We start from the raw sequence: 16,195 nt of genomic DNA on the forward strand, positions 1-16,195 counted from the left end.
AGAAAGAAAGAAAGAAAGGAAAGGAAAGGAAAGGAAAGGAAAGGAAAGGAAAGGAAAGGAAAGGAAAGGAAAGAAAAGAAAAGAAAAGAAAAGAAAAGAAAAGAAAAAAGAAAAAAAAACAATATCTAGTGGCAGGCAACTCTCTGTTTGTGGTCCTCAAACACAAGTGACTATCCACTGTGGCGAGGGTTTAATTAAATGCACATGCCTAACTTCGTCTTTACTTGGACTCAACACCAACCACTAAGTTGTTGAGTCCCCAGGTGTGAGGCAGACATTTTCAGGGACCATGACACTGTTTAGAGCGCCCTGTCTGTGGAAATCAAATATGATTGACCTCGTAAATTTGTGTTATCTGGCAGCTACATTAAAAAGTAAACTAAAGCAAATAAAAGAATCTATGATGGACTGGCCAGACACCTCAGTGGGTACAAGTGCTTGCTATACAAGCCTAACCAACCTGAGTTTGGTTCCCAGAACCGCAGTGGCAAGAGACAACAGATTCCCAAACTGAACTCCACACCTCTGTCCCAACCCCACAATGATAATAACACTAAAATTTTAAAATAAATTTTATACAGCATGTGGTGGCACACACCTTTAATTGCAGCACTTGGGAGGCAGAGGCTCTCTGTGAGTTTGAGGCCAGCCAGGTCTGTACTGTCCTGTGAATTCCAGGACACTGAGGACTATATAGAGAGATCCTGAAGAAAGAAAGAAAGAAAGAAAGAAAGAAAGAAAGAAAGAAAGAAAGAAAGAAAGAAAGAAAGAAAGAAAGAAAGAAAGAAAGAAAGAAAAAATGAGCGAGTAAGAGAGAAAGGAAGGGAAGGGAGAGCAGGAGGAAGGGAGAGAGGGAGAGAGGGAGAGAGGGAAGGAGAAAGAAAGAAAGGAGGGAGGGAGTAAAGAAGGAAGGGAGGAAGGAAGGAGGGAGGTATGAATTGATGGATAGGATAGACAGACAGACAGACAGACAGAGACTTTATGGATGATGGTTATGTCAGTGAAGTGCCTGCAGCACAGGACTGGGGGCCTGAGTTCAGAGATCCAGCATTCACATAAAAGTGTAGCAACAACCCAGGGAGAACAGACACAGGTGGAGCCCATTGGCCAGCCAACCTAGCCAACTGGTGAACTCCTAGTTTAGTAAGACTATCTCAAAATATAAGATAGACAGCAATCAAATAAGATCCCTGATGTCAACATCTGGCTTCCACACACACATGCATGCACACCCATAGTTCACATGTATATTAGTGAGCTCTCTTGCAACTTTTGGTCCTAACTCTTTAAACCTGGTTTAAGACCATATTTCCATTTCAATTGGCCACGTTCTAAGGGCTTCATTGCCAAAGGTGGCTAGTGGCTACCATATTGAGAGCATTCTGTAGGAATTGTCACAGAACACTGCTTGGGTCTCATGACTCAGACAATGGACTCCTGCTGGAAGGCTGTACTCCTCCAGGATATACACCAGGCGAGGCTAGACATTAGGAAGAGAGAGAAAAGCAGTGGGCAGAGTGAGTGGATACTCGCTCCAGAGTCCAGTCCTTGGCCTAGCCTCTCTGAGATACATTATTGAACACTTCTCTCACAGAGATGTGGGAATCTTGGAATCTGTTCTTTCTACTGACATTCTTGGACTTAGCTGAACTGTACTCAAAAACAGTAGGAGAAAATAGCACCTGTACATAAAATGTAGATTATTCTCCTTGCCTGATTCCTAAAACAGCACAGTGTAACATCTATTTACATCAAATTAGATATTATAACTAATCCAGAGATGCTAGAGCCTAAGGCACGCAGAAGGACTTGTTCTGGAAAACACCACACTGTTTCTGATAAGGCCCCTGAGCACCCACAGACTTCGGCATCCACGGTAATCCTAGAAGAAGATGCCTGTGGACAGTGAGGTACAACTTGAATTTCTTTTCTGCTCATACAAACTCAAACCAATGTTTTGTTGACTGTAACTGAGTAGGCCCCGACTCGCAGGCCTGGTTAGCCCTTCATTGTCACTGGAGTGATGTGGCCTGTCGAAGCCAGAGCATGCACGTCGCTGCTTGAATACCATGCGGAGGGTTCACAGCAGCAGCCTTGTCCACTCTCCCTGCAGTTCATCCCCTGCCTCGTTCCTCCAGCTTCTGCAGCGCAGCCAGCATCTGAGATGAGGGATTCAGTTCTATTTTGGGTGGATTGGATTCAGTTTCCCATTTGTGAGCAGTTAAGACGTCCACATCCATTTACTCTCAGACAAGCATCACCCACGTAGCCCAGGCAGTGCTGAAGGGATGTGTGCTAGAGACTCCGTTGCCCTAGCTGCTTGTAAGCTCTCCCCAGGGAAGGAAGTCTGCTTGCTTCTCTGATCAGCACATTTCCCCCCTTCTCTCCTGCTCTCTGGGGCTTCTGTGGTCTTCTGCCCACCCTCAGCTGGAAGGACAGGATGCAGGTACAGCTCTTCCTGAGACCCTACTGTTCTCTTCACAGGATCAGGCCAAGAAAGCTCATGCATGTCAACAGAGAACAGGAAGCCTACCACACAGGTACCTGCCTTTCCCCTGACACTCCTAGTGTCAGGGAGAAAGTTTCTGAAGCAGCTGGCCTTTGCCTTTGGAACAGTCAGCACCACACTGTCCTCAGAAACACACCGGTATGTTTCTTAAATACTGTCCTGACATCCAACCTCTCTGCCTAGCCCACCTCACATCTCACACTTGGGCCTAGCCAGGCAAATGCATGGAACTAGAAAATATTATTATCTCAAGTGAGGTAATCCAGACACAAAAAGACAAATGTTGTGTATCCCCCTCATCTGAGGTTCTGAGCTCCACATCTTCAGGTGTGAGTATATAGCATAAAATAACTGCAGAAACCAAGAAAGTAATAGTACATGGAATGGGACAGAGTGCTTGAGAGGGAATAGCAGGATATGGTGAAATGAAGGAGAAAGGAGGAGGGGATTTTAATTGAGGAGGGTGGAAGGCCAATATAAGAGGGAGGGAGGAAGAAAAATAACACTAAGGGTATTGTGGTGGTTTGAATATGCTTGGCCCATGGGACGTGGCATTATTAGGAGGTGTGGCCTTGTTGGAGGAAGTGTGTCACTGTGTAGGCAGGCTTTGAGGTCTCCTAGTGCTCAAGTTCCACCCAGTGTAGAAGAGAGCCTTCTAGCTGTCTTCAGACTACAGTCTTCTAATCAAGTTGCTTTCACATCAAGATGTAGAACTCTTAGCTCCTCCTTCACCAAGTCTGCCTGTACACTGCCATGCTTCCCACCATGATGATAACGGCCTGAACCTCTGAAACTATAAACCAGCCCCAATTAAATGTGTGCTTTTAAAGAGTTGCCTTGGTTACGGCGTCTGTTCACAGCAATGAAACCCTAAGACAGTTATGTGTTAGTTTCTCTGATAATGCTGTAACAAATATCATGATCGAGGCAACTTACAAAGAAATGTCCAATTATGGGGGCAGGAGGAGCTGAGAGCTCAAGTCTAGAGGTCACTGGGGATGCTGGGAGGCTTCTGAGGTCTCAAAGCTAGGGAAAGGGTGTGACATACTTCCTCTAAAAAGGCCGAACTTCTTCATCTTCCTCAAATATTTCCACAGACTGGGGGCTAAGTATTCAAACACATGAGCCTAAGGATGTCATTATCATTCAAATCACCACAGGATGTTTGAATAAGCCATGGGGAGCCATTACTTTTACTCTACCTAAAATTATATATCATACATAGAAGTATATATGTATGCATACATATATAAATATATATTTAAATATTATATACATATATATATATTTAAATGAAGTTATTACATTCAAGATGATAATGTTTGTCCAAGAGCCATAAACTATCTAATAAAAAAAAACAATACCAGCACAAGAAGCCTTCTTTTTGATTTGTTAATCAGGAGAGTCCAAGAGACTCCCAAAATAATACAGGCTACAGCCTTTGCCCTTGGTTGATTCCCAGAGCTTGAAGATCAGTCCCTATTTCTAAAGATACCATGGACTTCAGACAGGACTCAGAGGATCCAAGCTGTCTCGAAACTGACTTGAAAGCATCTTTCCAGAAGCATATCTTTTCTTTTCTTTTTTTTTTTTTTTTGGATTTTTGGTTTTTTTTTCCGAGACAGGGTTTCTCTGTGTAGCCCTGGCTGTCCTGGAACTCACTCTGTAGACCAGGTTGGCCTCAAACTCAGAAATCCACCTGCCTCTGCCTCCCAGAGTGCTGGGATTACAGGCGTGCGCCACCACTGCCCGGCTGCATATCTTTTCATAGCACAAGAAGGTGTCACAAGATCTGCCAAGGGAGGGGAGCACAGGCATGGTGTGCACAGCAACACACCCCTGAGTACAACAGCGGCACTCGGGTCTTGACAGTAACCAACAGCTGTCTAAATGAACTTTAAGGCCTGCTCAACAGAAGGGAAATCACGCCTGTTACAGTAAACCCAGCCATCTAGTCAGGGTTAGTGAGGTCATGGATCTTAGAGGAGAACCCACTCCCACACCAGATCAAACTATCATAATTCCTAATTGCACTGTAAGTATATCCTTTGTGGTAGTTTGAATAGGAATGGCCCCGGCAGATTCTCATATTTGAATGTTTGGCAACAGGGAGTGGCACTATTAGGAGGTATGGTCTTGTTGGAGTAGGTGTGGCCTTGTTGGAGGAAATGCATCACTGTGGAGGTGGGCTTTGAGGTCTCATATGCTCAAGCTATGTGGAACACAGTCTTTCCCAGGCTGTCTGTGGATCAAGATGCAGAACTCTCAGTTCCTTCTCCAGCACTATGTCTTCTCTGATGATAATGAACTAAACCTCTGAAGCTATAAGCCAGCTCCAATTAAATGTTTTCTAAGAGCTGCTGTGGTCATGGTGTGTCTCACAGCAATAAAACCAATAAAATCTTAAGACATCCGCATACCCATAGATAATTATAGCTCTCACTCCTCCTGAAAGAAACTTCTCTTTGCAATAGACAGAGACCATTACAGAAAACCACAACCAGTCAAACTGTTGAGAACAACTGGTTGTGGGCACTGTACAAGCCAGAGGATCAAGAAATCTGCAGTGAGATTATGTCTCTTAGGAATCTCAGGGAAGCTTCGCCCACAATACTTCGACTTTCATGGCTCCCTAAACAAAACCAGAACAAGTACACAGCAATAGACACAACAACATGGAAGGCGGAAATCTCAAGGGGTTCCCCAAACCCCAGGTGGGTAAGGAATGCTGAGATGGAGGGAAATCATCCTCCTGGGGATAAGCTCCCTGTTTGTTATCCAATAGTAACTGGTCAACCCTGAACACATTTACATACAAGTAACGATAAATGGACTGAGCAGGTTGTATTTATATATTTACGTGTGTGTGTGTGTGTGTGTGTGTGTGTAAAACAATAACAATTAAACAAAAGGAGGCCATGAATTTGAGAGGGAGTAGGAGTGGGGGGATGAAAGGGCTGAAGGGAGGAAAAGAAAGGGGGAAATGATGTGATAATATTTTAATAAAAGAACTGTTCTGAAAACTGCTTTAGAGAGCTGAGCATGGCGGTACACACTTGCAGTCCTAAAAGTCAGGAAGTCAAGACAAGAGCAGGGCAAGTTCCAACCTACACAGCCAGCTCTGTGCCAATTTAAATATATTCAACACGTTCCAAATATTACTGGTACACATATGAAGAATTTTCAGTATATTAGTAGTGGAATGAGTATATTCACTTAAAATCTGAATTTTAAAATGTGCTATTATGACTTGAATTTTTCTTTTATTTTGTAATGTATTTTGAGACAGGGTCACTCTATGTAGCCCTGACTGTCCTAAAACTCACAGACTGAATGTGAACTCACAGAGTTCGCCTCTGCCTCCTGCCTCTGCCTCCCAAGTGCTGGGATTAAAGGCATGTAACATTATGCCCAGCTGTAACTAATTTTTTTAGTTAAAATAAATATTGTTAGCTGACCCTGGTCTACTGTGATGGCTATTCCTGGTTATTAACTTGACTACATCTGGAATTAAACTAAAACCCAAGTGTTTGGTCACACCTGTGAGAGATTTTTTTTTCTTAATTAAATTCTTTGAAGTAGGAAAAACTACCTTTAATCTGGATCCTTCAAGGTGGGAAGATTTACCTTTATGCCAGGTCATTGATCAAGTGGATAAGATGACCTGTTCTGTGGATAGTCAGCCTCCAGCCCCTCCACCCCTACCTTGCCATTCCTGTCACTGACCATTGGGCCCATGAACCAAGTAGCCATGTTGGCAGAGTCGGAGGTTATAAATGGGTTTGACATGGACTGCCACTCACTAAGGCTAGCCAGGCTATAGCTGCTGCTGAATGCCAGATCTGCCAACAATAGAAACCAACACTGAGCCCCAGATATGGCACCATTCCCCTGGATGACTAGTCAGACTTGGTAGCAGGCTGACTACATTGGACCACTTTTTCTGTGGAAAGAACAATGCTTTGTCCTTCCTTACTGGAGTAGATACTTATTCTAGTCTTGAATTTGCCTTTACTGAACATAATGTTTCTGCCAAAACCACCATCTATTGGTTTACAGAATATTATTGCCCACAGTATTAAGAAACTCACTTTACAGCCAGAGAAGTGTGACAGTGGGCCCACGATCATGGACTCTACAGGTCTTACCATGCGCAACCATCTTGAAGCAGCTGGCCTGACAGAAAGATGGAATGACCTTTTGAAGAAACAATTACAATACCGAGATGGCAGGAACCTGGAAAGCTGTGACAGGGTTCTCCTGAAGGCAGTATATGCTTTGAATCAACATCTAATACACAGTTTCTCCTATAGCCAGAATCCACAGGTCCAGGAATCAAGGGATGGAAAAGGGAATAGTTTTGCTCACTATCACCCCTAATTACCCACTAGGAAAAACTCTGCTTCCTGTTCCTGTGAGCTTAAGTTCTGCTGGTCTAGAAGTTTTGGTTCTAGAGGCAGGGAGAGCTCCTCCCAGGAGCCACAAGCATTCCATAAAACTGAAGCTGAGGCGTCCTCCTGGCCACTGTGGGCTTCGAATGCTATTGAGTCAACTGGCTAAGAAAGGCATAACAGTGTAGGAGGGGTGATTTATTCAGATTATCATGGGGAAACTAGATTGCTTCTCCACAATGGAGGTAAGAAAGTTTATGTCTGGAATGCAGAAGTTCCTTTAGGGCGTCTCTTGGTGCTACTGTGTCCTGTGATTAAAGTCAATGGGAAAATGTAACAATCTAATCCAGGCAGGATGACAATGCAGTGGAGGAAATACAGAATGGGGAGTAGTAGAGGAAGGCAGTCACAAATACCAGCTAAGGTCACATAACTAGCTGCAGAAAAGAGGATTATAACTGACACGAGTGCTTCCTTTGTAAGAATGTGTTTGTACAGATATTTCTTGATTTCCTTTTCATGCAATGTAACATAAATTAAGAGAATATCAGTGATCATTATATTTAAGTTTTGAGATATTAAAAGAATGTCCCTAAAGGGACATTGCAACCTACTCTAAAATCTGTAATTTTATAACTACGTTTGTAGTTGTACATGGGATAGTTAAATCATGATAGGCATAATTATGACTTGATTAAATATATAACATCTTTGCAGTTGTATGTGGGATAGTTATATCATATTAGTGAAATTATGACCTGGTTATTGTTTTCATTTGGAAATTAAGCATGGCATAAGGAGATATGATTGTGTGACAAGTTGACAAGGTGTAGACTTATAATGGCTACTTTTGGTTGTCGACTTAACTACATCTGGAATTAACTAAAATGCAAACAGCTGGGCACACCTGTGGGAGACTTTTTTTTTCTCAAATTATTTCAAATGGGACAGGTCACACCTGGTGGCAGCCTATATAAAGGACATGAGAAGAAAGCTCTTTTCCAGCTTGTCCTCACTCTGGCTGCCAACTCCATCCCTTCACTGGCAGTAGAACCCACTTCTTTGGGATTTTGGCATATACTGAAGACCAGATAGATATCCAGCCTTGTGGACTAAACTTCTAGATATTTGGACTCTCTATTGGTGGACAGGCTTTGTTGAACTAGCAGGACCACAGCCAATAAGCCATTCTACTCTCTCTCTCTCTCTCTCTCTCTCTCTCTCTCTCTCTCTCTCTCTCTCTCTCACACACACACACACACACACAGCAGGGCTACATAGTGATATCCTGGTCCCAAAAAAGTTGCCATTAGATGGAAGTTAATAAGAAAATACTAGAAATGACACTTTAGCCTAGGACAACAGAATAATAAAATTACTTGTCATATGTTTGATCCACATTAACTCCTCACAGCAAGTTAGGCACTGGCTCCCATTTACAGATCAGAAGGCACAATCTAGGGCAGGTAGTTCTAAGTCCTGCCTGAGTGTTCAGTTGCAGAGTGGCTCAGTCGGCCTTTGACAAAGACTCTCTCAACGAACCCATGGGGCAATGGAGTAAGAGCTGTGGGGATGCTGAGGAGGGTAAGGAGCGTGGACACAATCAGGAGTGTGGCACACAGAGTGCTCAAGGATGACCTCTAACACGGTGCCCTCTAGGCAGAGACAGGAGACAGTACAAACACACCTCTACAGGAGTGTGCTCGGCATGTCCAGGGGACAGTCACCACAGTCTCTAGAACTTTGTGGCTTGAGCTCTGGAAGCGAAGGAGCAGAGGCATGTGGCAATGTCTAACAAAACAAACAAACAAACAAACAAACAAACAAACACTAATCCTGACAGCATCACTGGTGACTAGGAAGGCTTTGCTTCTCACTCCCTCAAACAGAATGAGCTTGCGTGGGTGTCCAGCAGAGAAGCGACATGCCGCACATGCTGGGGGACTCCTGTTGAGGACAGAACGCTGGAACGCCAAGATGAAAGCAGAGCAGTGGTCTGGGAACGCTGGGCGTTGGCCAGGAGGTCACAGAGGAGGCTACATGGCTTCAGGTAAAATCTCTTCCTACGGCAGAAGGAATGGCTTTTCACTGGTGCATTGTGGGACACAGAGGTGCGTGCAAGGCTGATGCCCCAGGTCTAAGGAAGCTTAGGAAGAGCAGATCGAGGAGGAGCGGGTTGGGAGGTGATGGAATGGGCTCCGGACATGTCACACTCGGGTCTGACACTCAAGGCAGTGGGAAGGCTCCCGATTGCCTATGGAAATCTGGATTCCATCCACAGAACAGATGCTGTCACCTGGAGAACGGCTCTCAATGGGGACAGTCCTGTAATCTGGGAGTGTGCCAGAAGAGAGAGGGTGCATTTTCAAATGTCACCATGAATAGATGTGCAATTGATAGTAACATATGGCAGGATGGGAAATCTACATATTCTATAATACACATACAAAAAGCCCCCTCCTAGTTTTCACTGGTTCTTTGGACATCTCATGTCATGTGTGGACCACCTTGGATCATCTTTCGGGCCTGTGACCTCCCTTAATGTCACACAGGAAGACGAGGAATTTGCTGTGCAATTCTCACATGCCCTGACTTCTCTAAGAGCATCACCCTCATAGTGAAAAGGGAAGATGACACAGGCTTGGAATGTCCTGGGAGCAGTCCGCACTTTTCTCCCTTGGCAGCATCCTTCATGATGGGCTGGTGCCCTCGACAGTTCTCTGGGGCCTTTGTACGGCTATCCTTGGACATCGCAGATAGAGAGAAATACAGGCTCCCCTTTTATTCACACTCATGTTATTGCATTGGTTTTTCTTCTTTTACTTTTTTCTTTCTTTTTTTCTTTCTTTCTTTCTTTTTTTTTTTTTTGTTTTGTTTTTCTGAGGCAGGGTTTCTCTGTATAGCCCTGGCTGTCCTGGAACTCACTCTGTAGACCAAGCTGGCCTCAAACTCAGAAATCCGCCTGCCTCTGCCTCCCAAGTGCTGGGATTAAAGGCGTGCGCCACCACTGCCCAGCTGCATTGGTTTTTCAAATGCCTACTTGCAGTTAGCAACGCTGTCCATGAATTTCATCCTAGCCCAGAAAGGAAGGGCTACAGGTTCATGGGAAGAACCCTGACGCAGAGGGTGGATGTAAGAGAGAAAAAGCTGAGCCCTGACAGACTCAGGCCTGACCTGTTAGATGCCAAGGGGATGAGGAGGGAGGAAATGAGAGCGGGATGCAGTCCTTGGTGGAGGGCATTATCAACCATGTAGGCAAGTCAAGCAAGATGACCCTGACTCCATCTAGGGGGAGTCAGAGCACCCACTTACGCCAGGCAGCCGGCCTCAAGTGCTGCATTAAACCTCTCACATGGTCCTTTCTCCACCCTGGGTCACCCCACTCTCCTCTATTCACTCTGTCCCTTAGGTCAGGACTTGCTGTTTTTCTGAGTCCCCTCTCAAGGAGTGATGGGCTTCACTAACTGCCCTCTTCATCCCTGCCTCCTAGGACACTGCATCCTCACAGCCCTGCCCTGGAAGTCTGTACCTTACTAAGCCGAGACTCGAAGGCCAGCGAGGTGGATGACTTGGAGCTCTTCAGGCCAGAAGGAGTCCCAGGGAGGGGCCGGGTACGGTCAGGACCATGGCTGCCTGCCTTGGCGACTGGACTCCAGGGCTTGGCGGCACTCCGCATGATGTCCTGGGGAGACCTTCTCTCTGTGGGAGGGTAAAAAGGAAAACGCATGTCTCCAAACCTATACTTGTGAGTGACATGATAAAGCTTTGCAAACTCCATTCACCAAGCTCACAGTTGCTACCACAGAATGAGTGACAGGGTTTAGGCAGGTATAGAACTCTCTATTCCTAAGATGCTACCTTTGCGTGCTGCTTGTTTTTACACATCTCAAAAAATGTTTAGTGATTATATATACATATATATATGTATATATATATGTGTGTGTATGTGTATGTATATATACATATATATATCATGTAACATAATTGATACTCTGATATTACTTTTCAGCAAATGATAGCTTACTCTTCTCATAGACACCTTATAGATTTGTGCTACAGTACACATCTGTAAGCACATTCATGCATGTGTGCTTTTACACATGCATATATGAACACACACACACACACTCGAGCAACTTGTATCAAAATATAAATGAATGCTTCCAAGGCACAGTGGCAAACGCTTTTAATCCCAGCACTCTGGAGGCAGAGGCAGGCAGATTTCCATGAGTTTGAAGCCAGTCTGATCTACACAGTGAATCCAGGACAGCCATGTGTCATTGTCCTCAGGAAAAAGTGTGGGAAGCAAATGCTAGTCCTTTTTTTTTTCCTTTTACCAATAATGAACCCAGGTGTGTGTGTATATGTGTGTGTGTACATAGACAAACCCTGCCTCAAAAAACAAAACAAACAAAAAGTAGCAGACTGCAGCTGAAGACCTAGGAGACAACTCTGAACCCTGAGGCAGAAGAGTGGGCATCCAGGTCCAGCCATCAGCTGTCATTCACGCTCACTTTCATCCTCCAAGCCTCAGCCTCTGCTGTCAACAGCATCACAAGACTGAATCACAAGGCTGGTATCTTTCGCCCACCATCTTGCCTCTGCCTATCCTCGTGGGCTCTGGTATGGCACAAGGCATCCAAACCACAGTGCTCCATCCTTTCAAAGAACACCCACAGGTGACAAGCAGTTCCAGCAGACAGTCTCATGGGACACCAGGCTCTGACTGACCACCCTTAAGGGGTGGTAGCTGGTCCTCAGAATGGAGGGTCTCCTCAGCCTCACAGCATCCCAGGACCCCTGGATAAGCCACACACAGATCCGCATCCCAGCTCAGGCTGCTACAACTTTATACCCCTGTCCCTTTCCTGACCAGAAGAAACCATTTCAACGGACAATATCTGTCTCTCCCAGAGTCACCCAGTTCCTCTTTCTGTTTAAGCAAAGTGATTAGATGCCTAGATATATGTGCCCTGCTCAGCTGATCGTCTACATCTATGTGAACATAGCTAATGATGAAATCCTTTGTTAGAGATTCGGCAGCACGGCTCAAGCTTGTGCTTGGTGTAAACGAGATCCTGGGTCCCATGCCAGGCATGGCTAGAAATGCATGCACGTGCACGCACGCCCACACATGCACTCACACACGCACGCACACATGCACATACGCACACATATGTACATGTATGCTCTCTCACACACACACACACCACACACACACACACACACACACACACACACACACCCCTGAGTTCATTATTGATAAAAGGGAAAAAAAAGGACTACCATTTGCTTCCCACACTTTTTCCTGAGGACAATGACACATGACTTCAGTTTCGTGACTTGCTTGGAGCCTTCTGAGTCTCAGCTTGGTTCCCGGTTTTGTGATTTCTTAAAAATTCAGTATTAAGAAAAGCAGCTCTCTGCCAATGTATTTTACTGATGTTTAGTGCTGATTATTTTTCTTTCTCAACCCATGTTTTCCTTTCTGGTTTCCACAGCAACGGTGACAGAATCCTCAGGTTAAGACCTGTGCAGTGACTAATTTCATTAATACTCTCTCAATATAGAACGAGCTAACGCAGCCTGACTACGAGCTAACCAGTACCCTGTTGGGCTGACTCAGGGAGACCATTTAAACGAATTATCCACTTAGCTAACATCCTACTTTATGCCACTGGAACTCCTTAGAAATGACCAGTGTAGGCTTACTTCGTGAATGCATTAGGTATATGCTTTCCAAACCCACCATGCACCTTAAGACAGTTCCACTAGTCTACTTCCCAGAAAACTATGAAGTTAGAAGAGGCCGGGAAAGGATGGATATTTCCCGTCAACCATTTTCTTGACATTTTAAGAGGACTCAATCAGTTAATTAATCAGTCTTATCTAAATTCAAATATGTAGGCTCAACTCTCAATTTCTGGTAACAACTCTGAAGGGTAGATGGAGTTATGAAGTTTAACTTTTTTTGTCTTGTCAGCATGTTGCTTGCTCTGTTGCTTTCCCAGTTACGTCCTGCCACATCACCTACTCTACTCTCCACAAATGTTCTGAATCTGATAATGTTAGTCACAGGTAGGTCAGCCACACTGCTCTCTGAGAGTCTGCCACTCTCTTACCATCTTCTCCACTGAACTCTGCCCTTCCTTCTGCACTCTCCCACCTGCTAACCTCTTTTCTGACAGTTCCAGCTTTCAGAATTCAAGATGCTCCTTAATGAACCATTAACATCTCACCCACAGTATCCAGGAAGAGCCATCCCCAGGGATGAGAGCAGGATATCTAAAGCATTTTAGGAAGAGGGACCACCATTCTTGTCCCTGAGCACAAGTCAACAATGTCTTCCGTCTTGACCTGGCTAGAGGCCAGAAATGCCAGAAGGGGACTCCAGCTCTTGTTCTGGTTTCTTATTAGTGTTCTTCTCATTTTACACAATCTGAGAGAACCATACTATCTAGAAACCATATGTGAAGATAGAGTCAAACTGTGAAGCATCTAGACACCCACGGGCAGGCCAACTGGACTGACCAGCTCATCTCCCCATGCATTTTCTACTCTAAGTACTAGAAGAAGCCTCTAGCCTAGCTGCTCAATGGTACCACGTGTTCTGGGACCCTCCCCCCTCTCTGCCTTCCTTTGTCCTCTCAAGCACCCACCTAAAATCCTATACTAACTATACTTTCTAAACTCATCCATCGTCTGTGAATTTCATACTGAATTCATGAGAAAAGGGACCCAGAAGCCAATGGCTCGGGATAGCTCTGCTACTCCTCGGTTTTGTCCTGTACCTTAGCTCTACAAACTAGGCACCTGAGAGCTGGGAAATTCTCCATCACTTTTAAGGACACCCCCTACCCCACTTCTCTCTGTCTCACAAATAGGGCAAATGCCAGACAGGATGTCCAGAAGTGCTCTCAGCACCAGACTAGAGAAGTGATGACTCAGCATACAAGATCAAAACAGTCACAGCAAGAAGTGAGGAAGGAGGATGGGTCCCTGTGCTGTCAGACAGAGAGGGCAGCCATGCCATTCCACTGTGAGTAGAAGGTGCTGGCAAATGCCCCATGTGAATTATCTCAGCCCTGCCCTGGATGGTGTTGCCTTGTGCTGAGTATTGGTGTATTCTTCAAATTCACATGGTGAAACCAAATCCCCGGTGTGGTACTGTTAGGAAGTGGGACGTCTGGGAGAAAGTTGGGTCAGGAGAGCAGAACCCTTACAGAAATGGCCTGAAGGAACATTTTTTGTCCTTCTATCAAGTGGGTGAGCATGAACCAGACAGAGGGCTCCCACTAGCCGTTGAATCTGCTGGTACGGATCTAGGACTTTTGAGCCTCCACAACTGCGAGCAGTGTCTCTCACTTGTTTGTAAGGCACCCATTTTAGCTCTAACAAACTAAAACACTCCCATCGTATAGAAGAGGGAATTTCCTTTGACTTGGGGAAGTCAAGCAACCTGTCTAGATGACAGAACTCATCAGTAGCCAAGACTGAAACCAGGTTGGACAGGCCATCCGGATAATCTGTGCATCAACCCCACAGTGGGTCTAGCTTCTTGCTGACTGGGAGCCTGGGCATGTCTGAACTTTATGCCTCACAGCTTCAGCTGGTGTTACAAGAGGCAACAGAAGATCCTTCACAAACACGGGCTCCCTTCTGCCAATTATGCCAGTCGGGGCACTGCTTATTAGCTTGACAATACACAGCCACAGATCCACTAAATCTTCAGAACAGGAGGCTTCCAGATATACCAAGCAAGTGTTCTTCCTGTACACAGAACAGCCTGTTTTCATCTGAAAGTATGCGCACGGGGGAAGCAGAGAGGGAAATGAACACAGAGGCAGATGCCTTGCAGCCTTAGGATTGGTTTTAGACCATCTGGGCTGCCACAAGATAAACACAGGTGAGCACACCGCTGACTCATGGCTTTTCTCCTGGATGTGAGTTAGGGACAGAAAATGAATAGGTGGCCTCAAGCACAGGGGAACCAGAAGTCTCTGACTTCTTAGACTCCTCAAAAACAATACAAAGGGTCAAAGCGATTAAGAAATTAGAGTTGAATCTAGGAACTCATTCGAGAGAGAAAGGTGGGAGATGGAGAGAGGGTCTTCTCAGGGACTTTTTCTTTTAATCTCAAGCATTTATTTTGATGCCATGCTTCATTCCTGTTCAGAGCGGTGTGTGACTTACATTTAAACCGTCCCCCATGAACTGGACAGTGTGAAGCAGTGAAGAGAGAAGAAGGGAGGTGGGGAGGGCAGAGAGGAGGTGGGGAGGGCAGAGAGGAGGTGGGGAGGGCAGAGAGGAGGCGGGGAGGGCAGAGAGGAGGCGGGGTATGACTGTGTTTTAGGAATAGGTACTGTGTCTCAGCAAAGGTTTAGGAACTGTGGTCTTCCCAGTCCGCTGGTGTTATCTGGGGACCTTATCTTTATTTCCCTTTTAAGGCAAGAAAACTGGAAGGCGACTGGGAAACCATTCTTGATGAACAGAAAATAATGAGTCTCCGAGAGTGGGAGGGCACTCAGGTCTCAGCTGCAAACACAATAAGCAGTAGGAAGCTAAAGCATTCAATCTGGAGAACCAGGAAAATAGGAATGAGCACATAGTTCAATTACCATGGGACCCGGCAGGAAGTGCAGTGCCTGGGATCCACAGGCTGAAAATATCTAGCCAAAGGCTAGGGGCACGGTATTTAGTTTGCTCCAGACACTCCGATGAGCCAGTTCCAGGCCTGGGATAACTCTACCCCCAGAGGACACAAGACATTCACAAAGTCACACCTCGGGGTGCTACTGCATAGAGGCTAGAGGTGCCACTAGGCATCCTGCCCACCAAAGGAATCCCAGGACAATGAAGCATCTAGGCCAATATGTTGGCAATGCTATGGGGGAAGCAGTGTCAGGGTCATGGGGTCCTGGCCAGGTACCTGCTGAGCTTCCCATGGGACACAGAATTGTTAGCTGCCCTCACACTTCAGCGGTGGTCACAGGAAATGCTTCCAAATGATTATTTCCTGTGACTTGGAGATGAAAGAAGCCATTCCAATAGTGAAAATTCCTATGTGGTCAACAGGGAAAAGGAAAGATTTCCACACTCCATCAGAAGAGAAGCTGCAAACCTGGACTCACTGGTCCCATCCCCAGCAAAAGCTACACGGGAGCGATTTGAGCCCTGGCAGTTCACAAACTTGGAAAGAAACGATGTCAGGGACACAGAAATCAAGGCGCTTTGCCAAGGGCGGGAACCACAAGTAACAGAGACAGGGCACAACTCGGAATGAGAAACCAAGGCG

The 16,195-nt window shown here is 45.5% G+C and overlaps 1 protein-coding gene across 7 annotated transcripts in view; it reads right to left on the reverse strand.

The window, feature by feature from the left end:
- Positions 1-16,195, reverse strand: part of Specc1 (sperm antigen with calponin homology and coiled-coil domains 1) — a 271,073-nt gene that overhangs the window by 188,144 nt on the left and 66,734 nt on the right. For 6 of the 7 annotated variants that reach the window (XM_052196809.1, XM_052196811.1, XM_052196810.1 and 3 more), the window contains one exon: positions 10,430-10,599. The exons of the other annotated variant lie outside the window; for it this stretch is intronic. In XM_052196809.1, the coding sequence (XP_052052769.1) occupies positions 10,430-10,576 (147 nt within the window). In that variant the 5' untranslated portion in view covers positions 10,577-10,599. The remainder of the gene's footprint in view (positions 1-10,429; positions 10,600-16,195) is intronic. 7 annotated transcript variants of the gene reach the window in all.

This window comes from Apodemus sylvaticus, chromosome 10 (genome assembly GCF_947179515.1).
Source record: "Apodemus sylvaticus chromosome 10, mApoSyl1.1, whole genome shotgun sequence".
NCBI classification, from domain to species: domain Eukaryota; kingdom Metazoa; phylum Chordata; class Mammalia; order Rodentia; family Muridae; genus Apodemus; species Apodemus sylvaticus.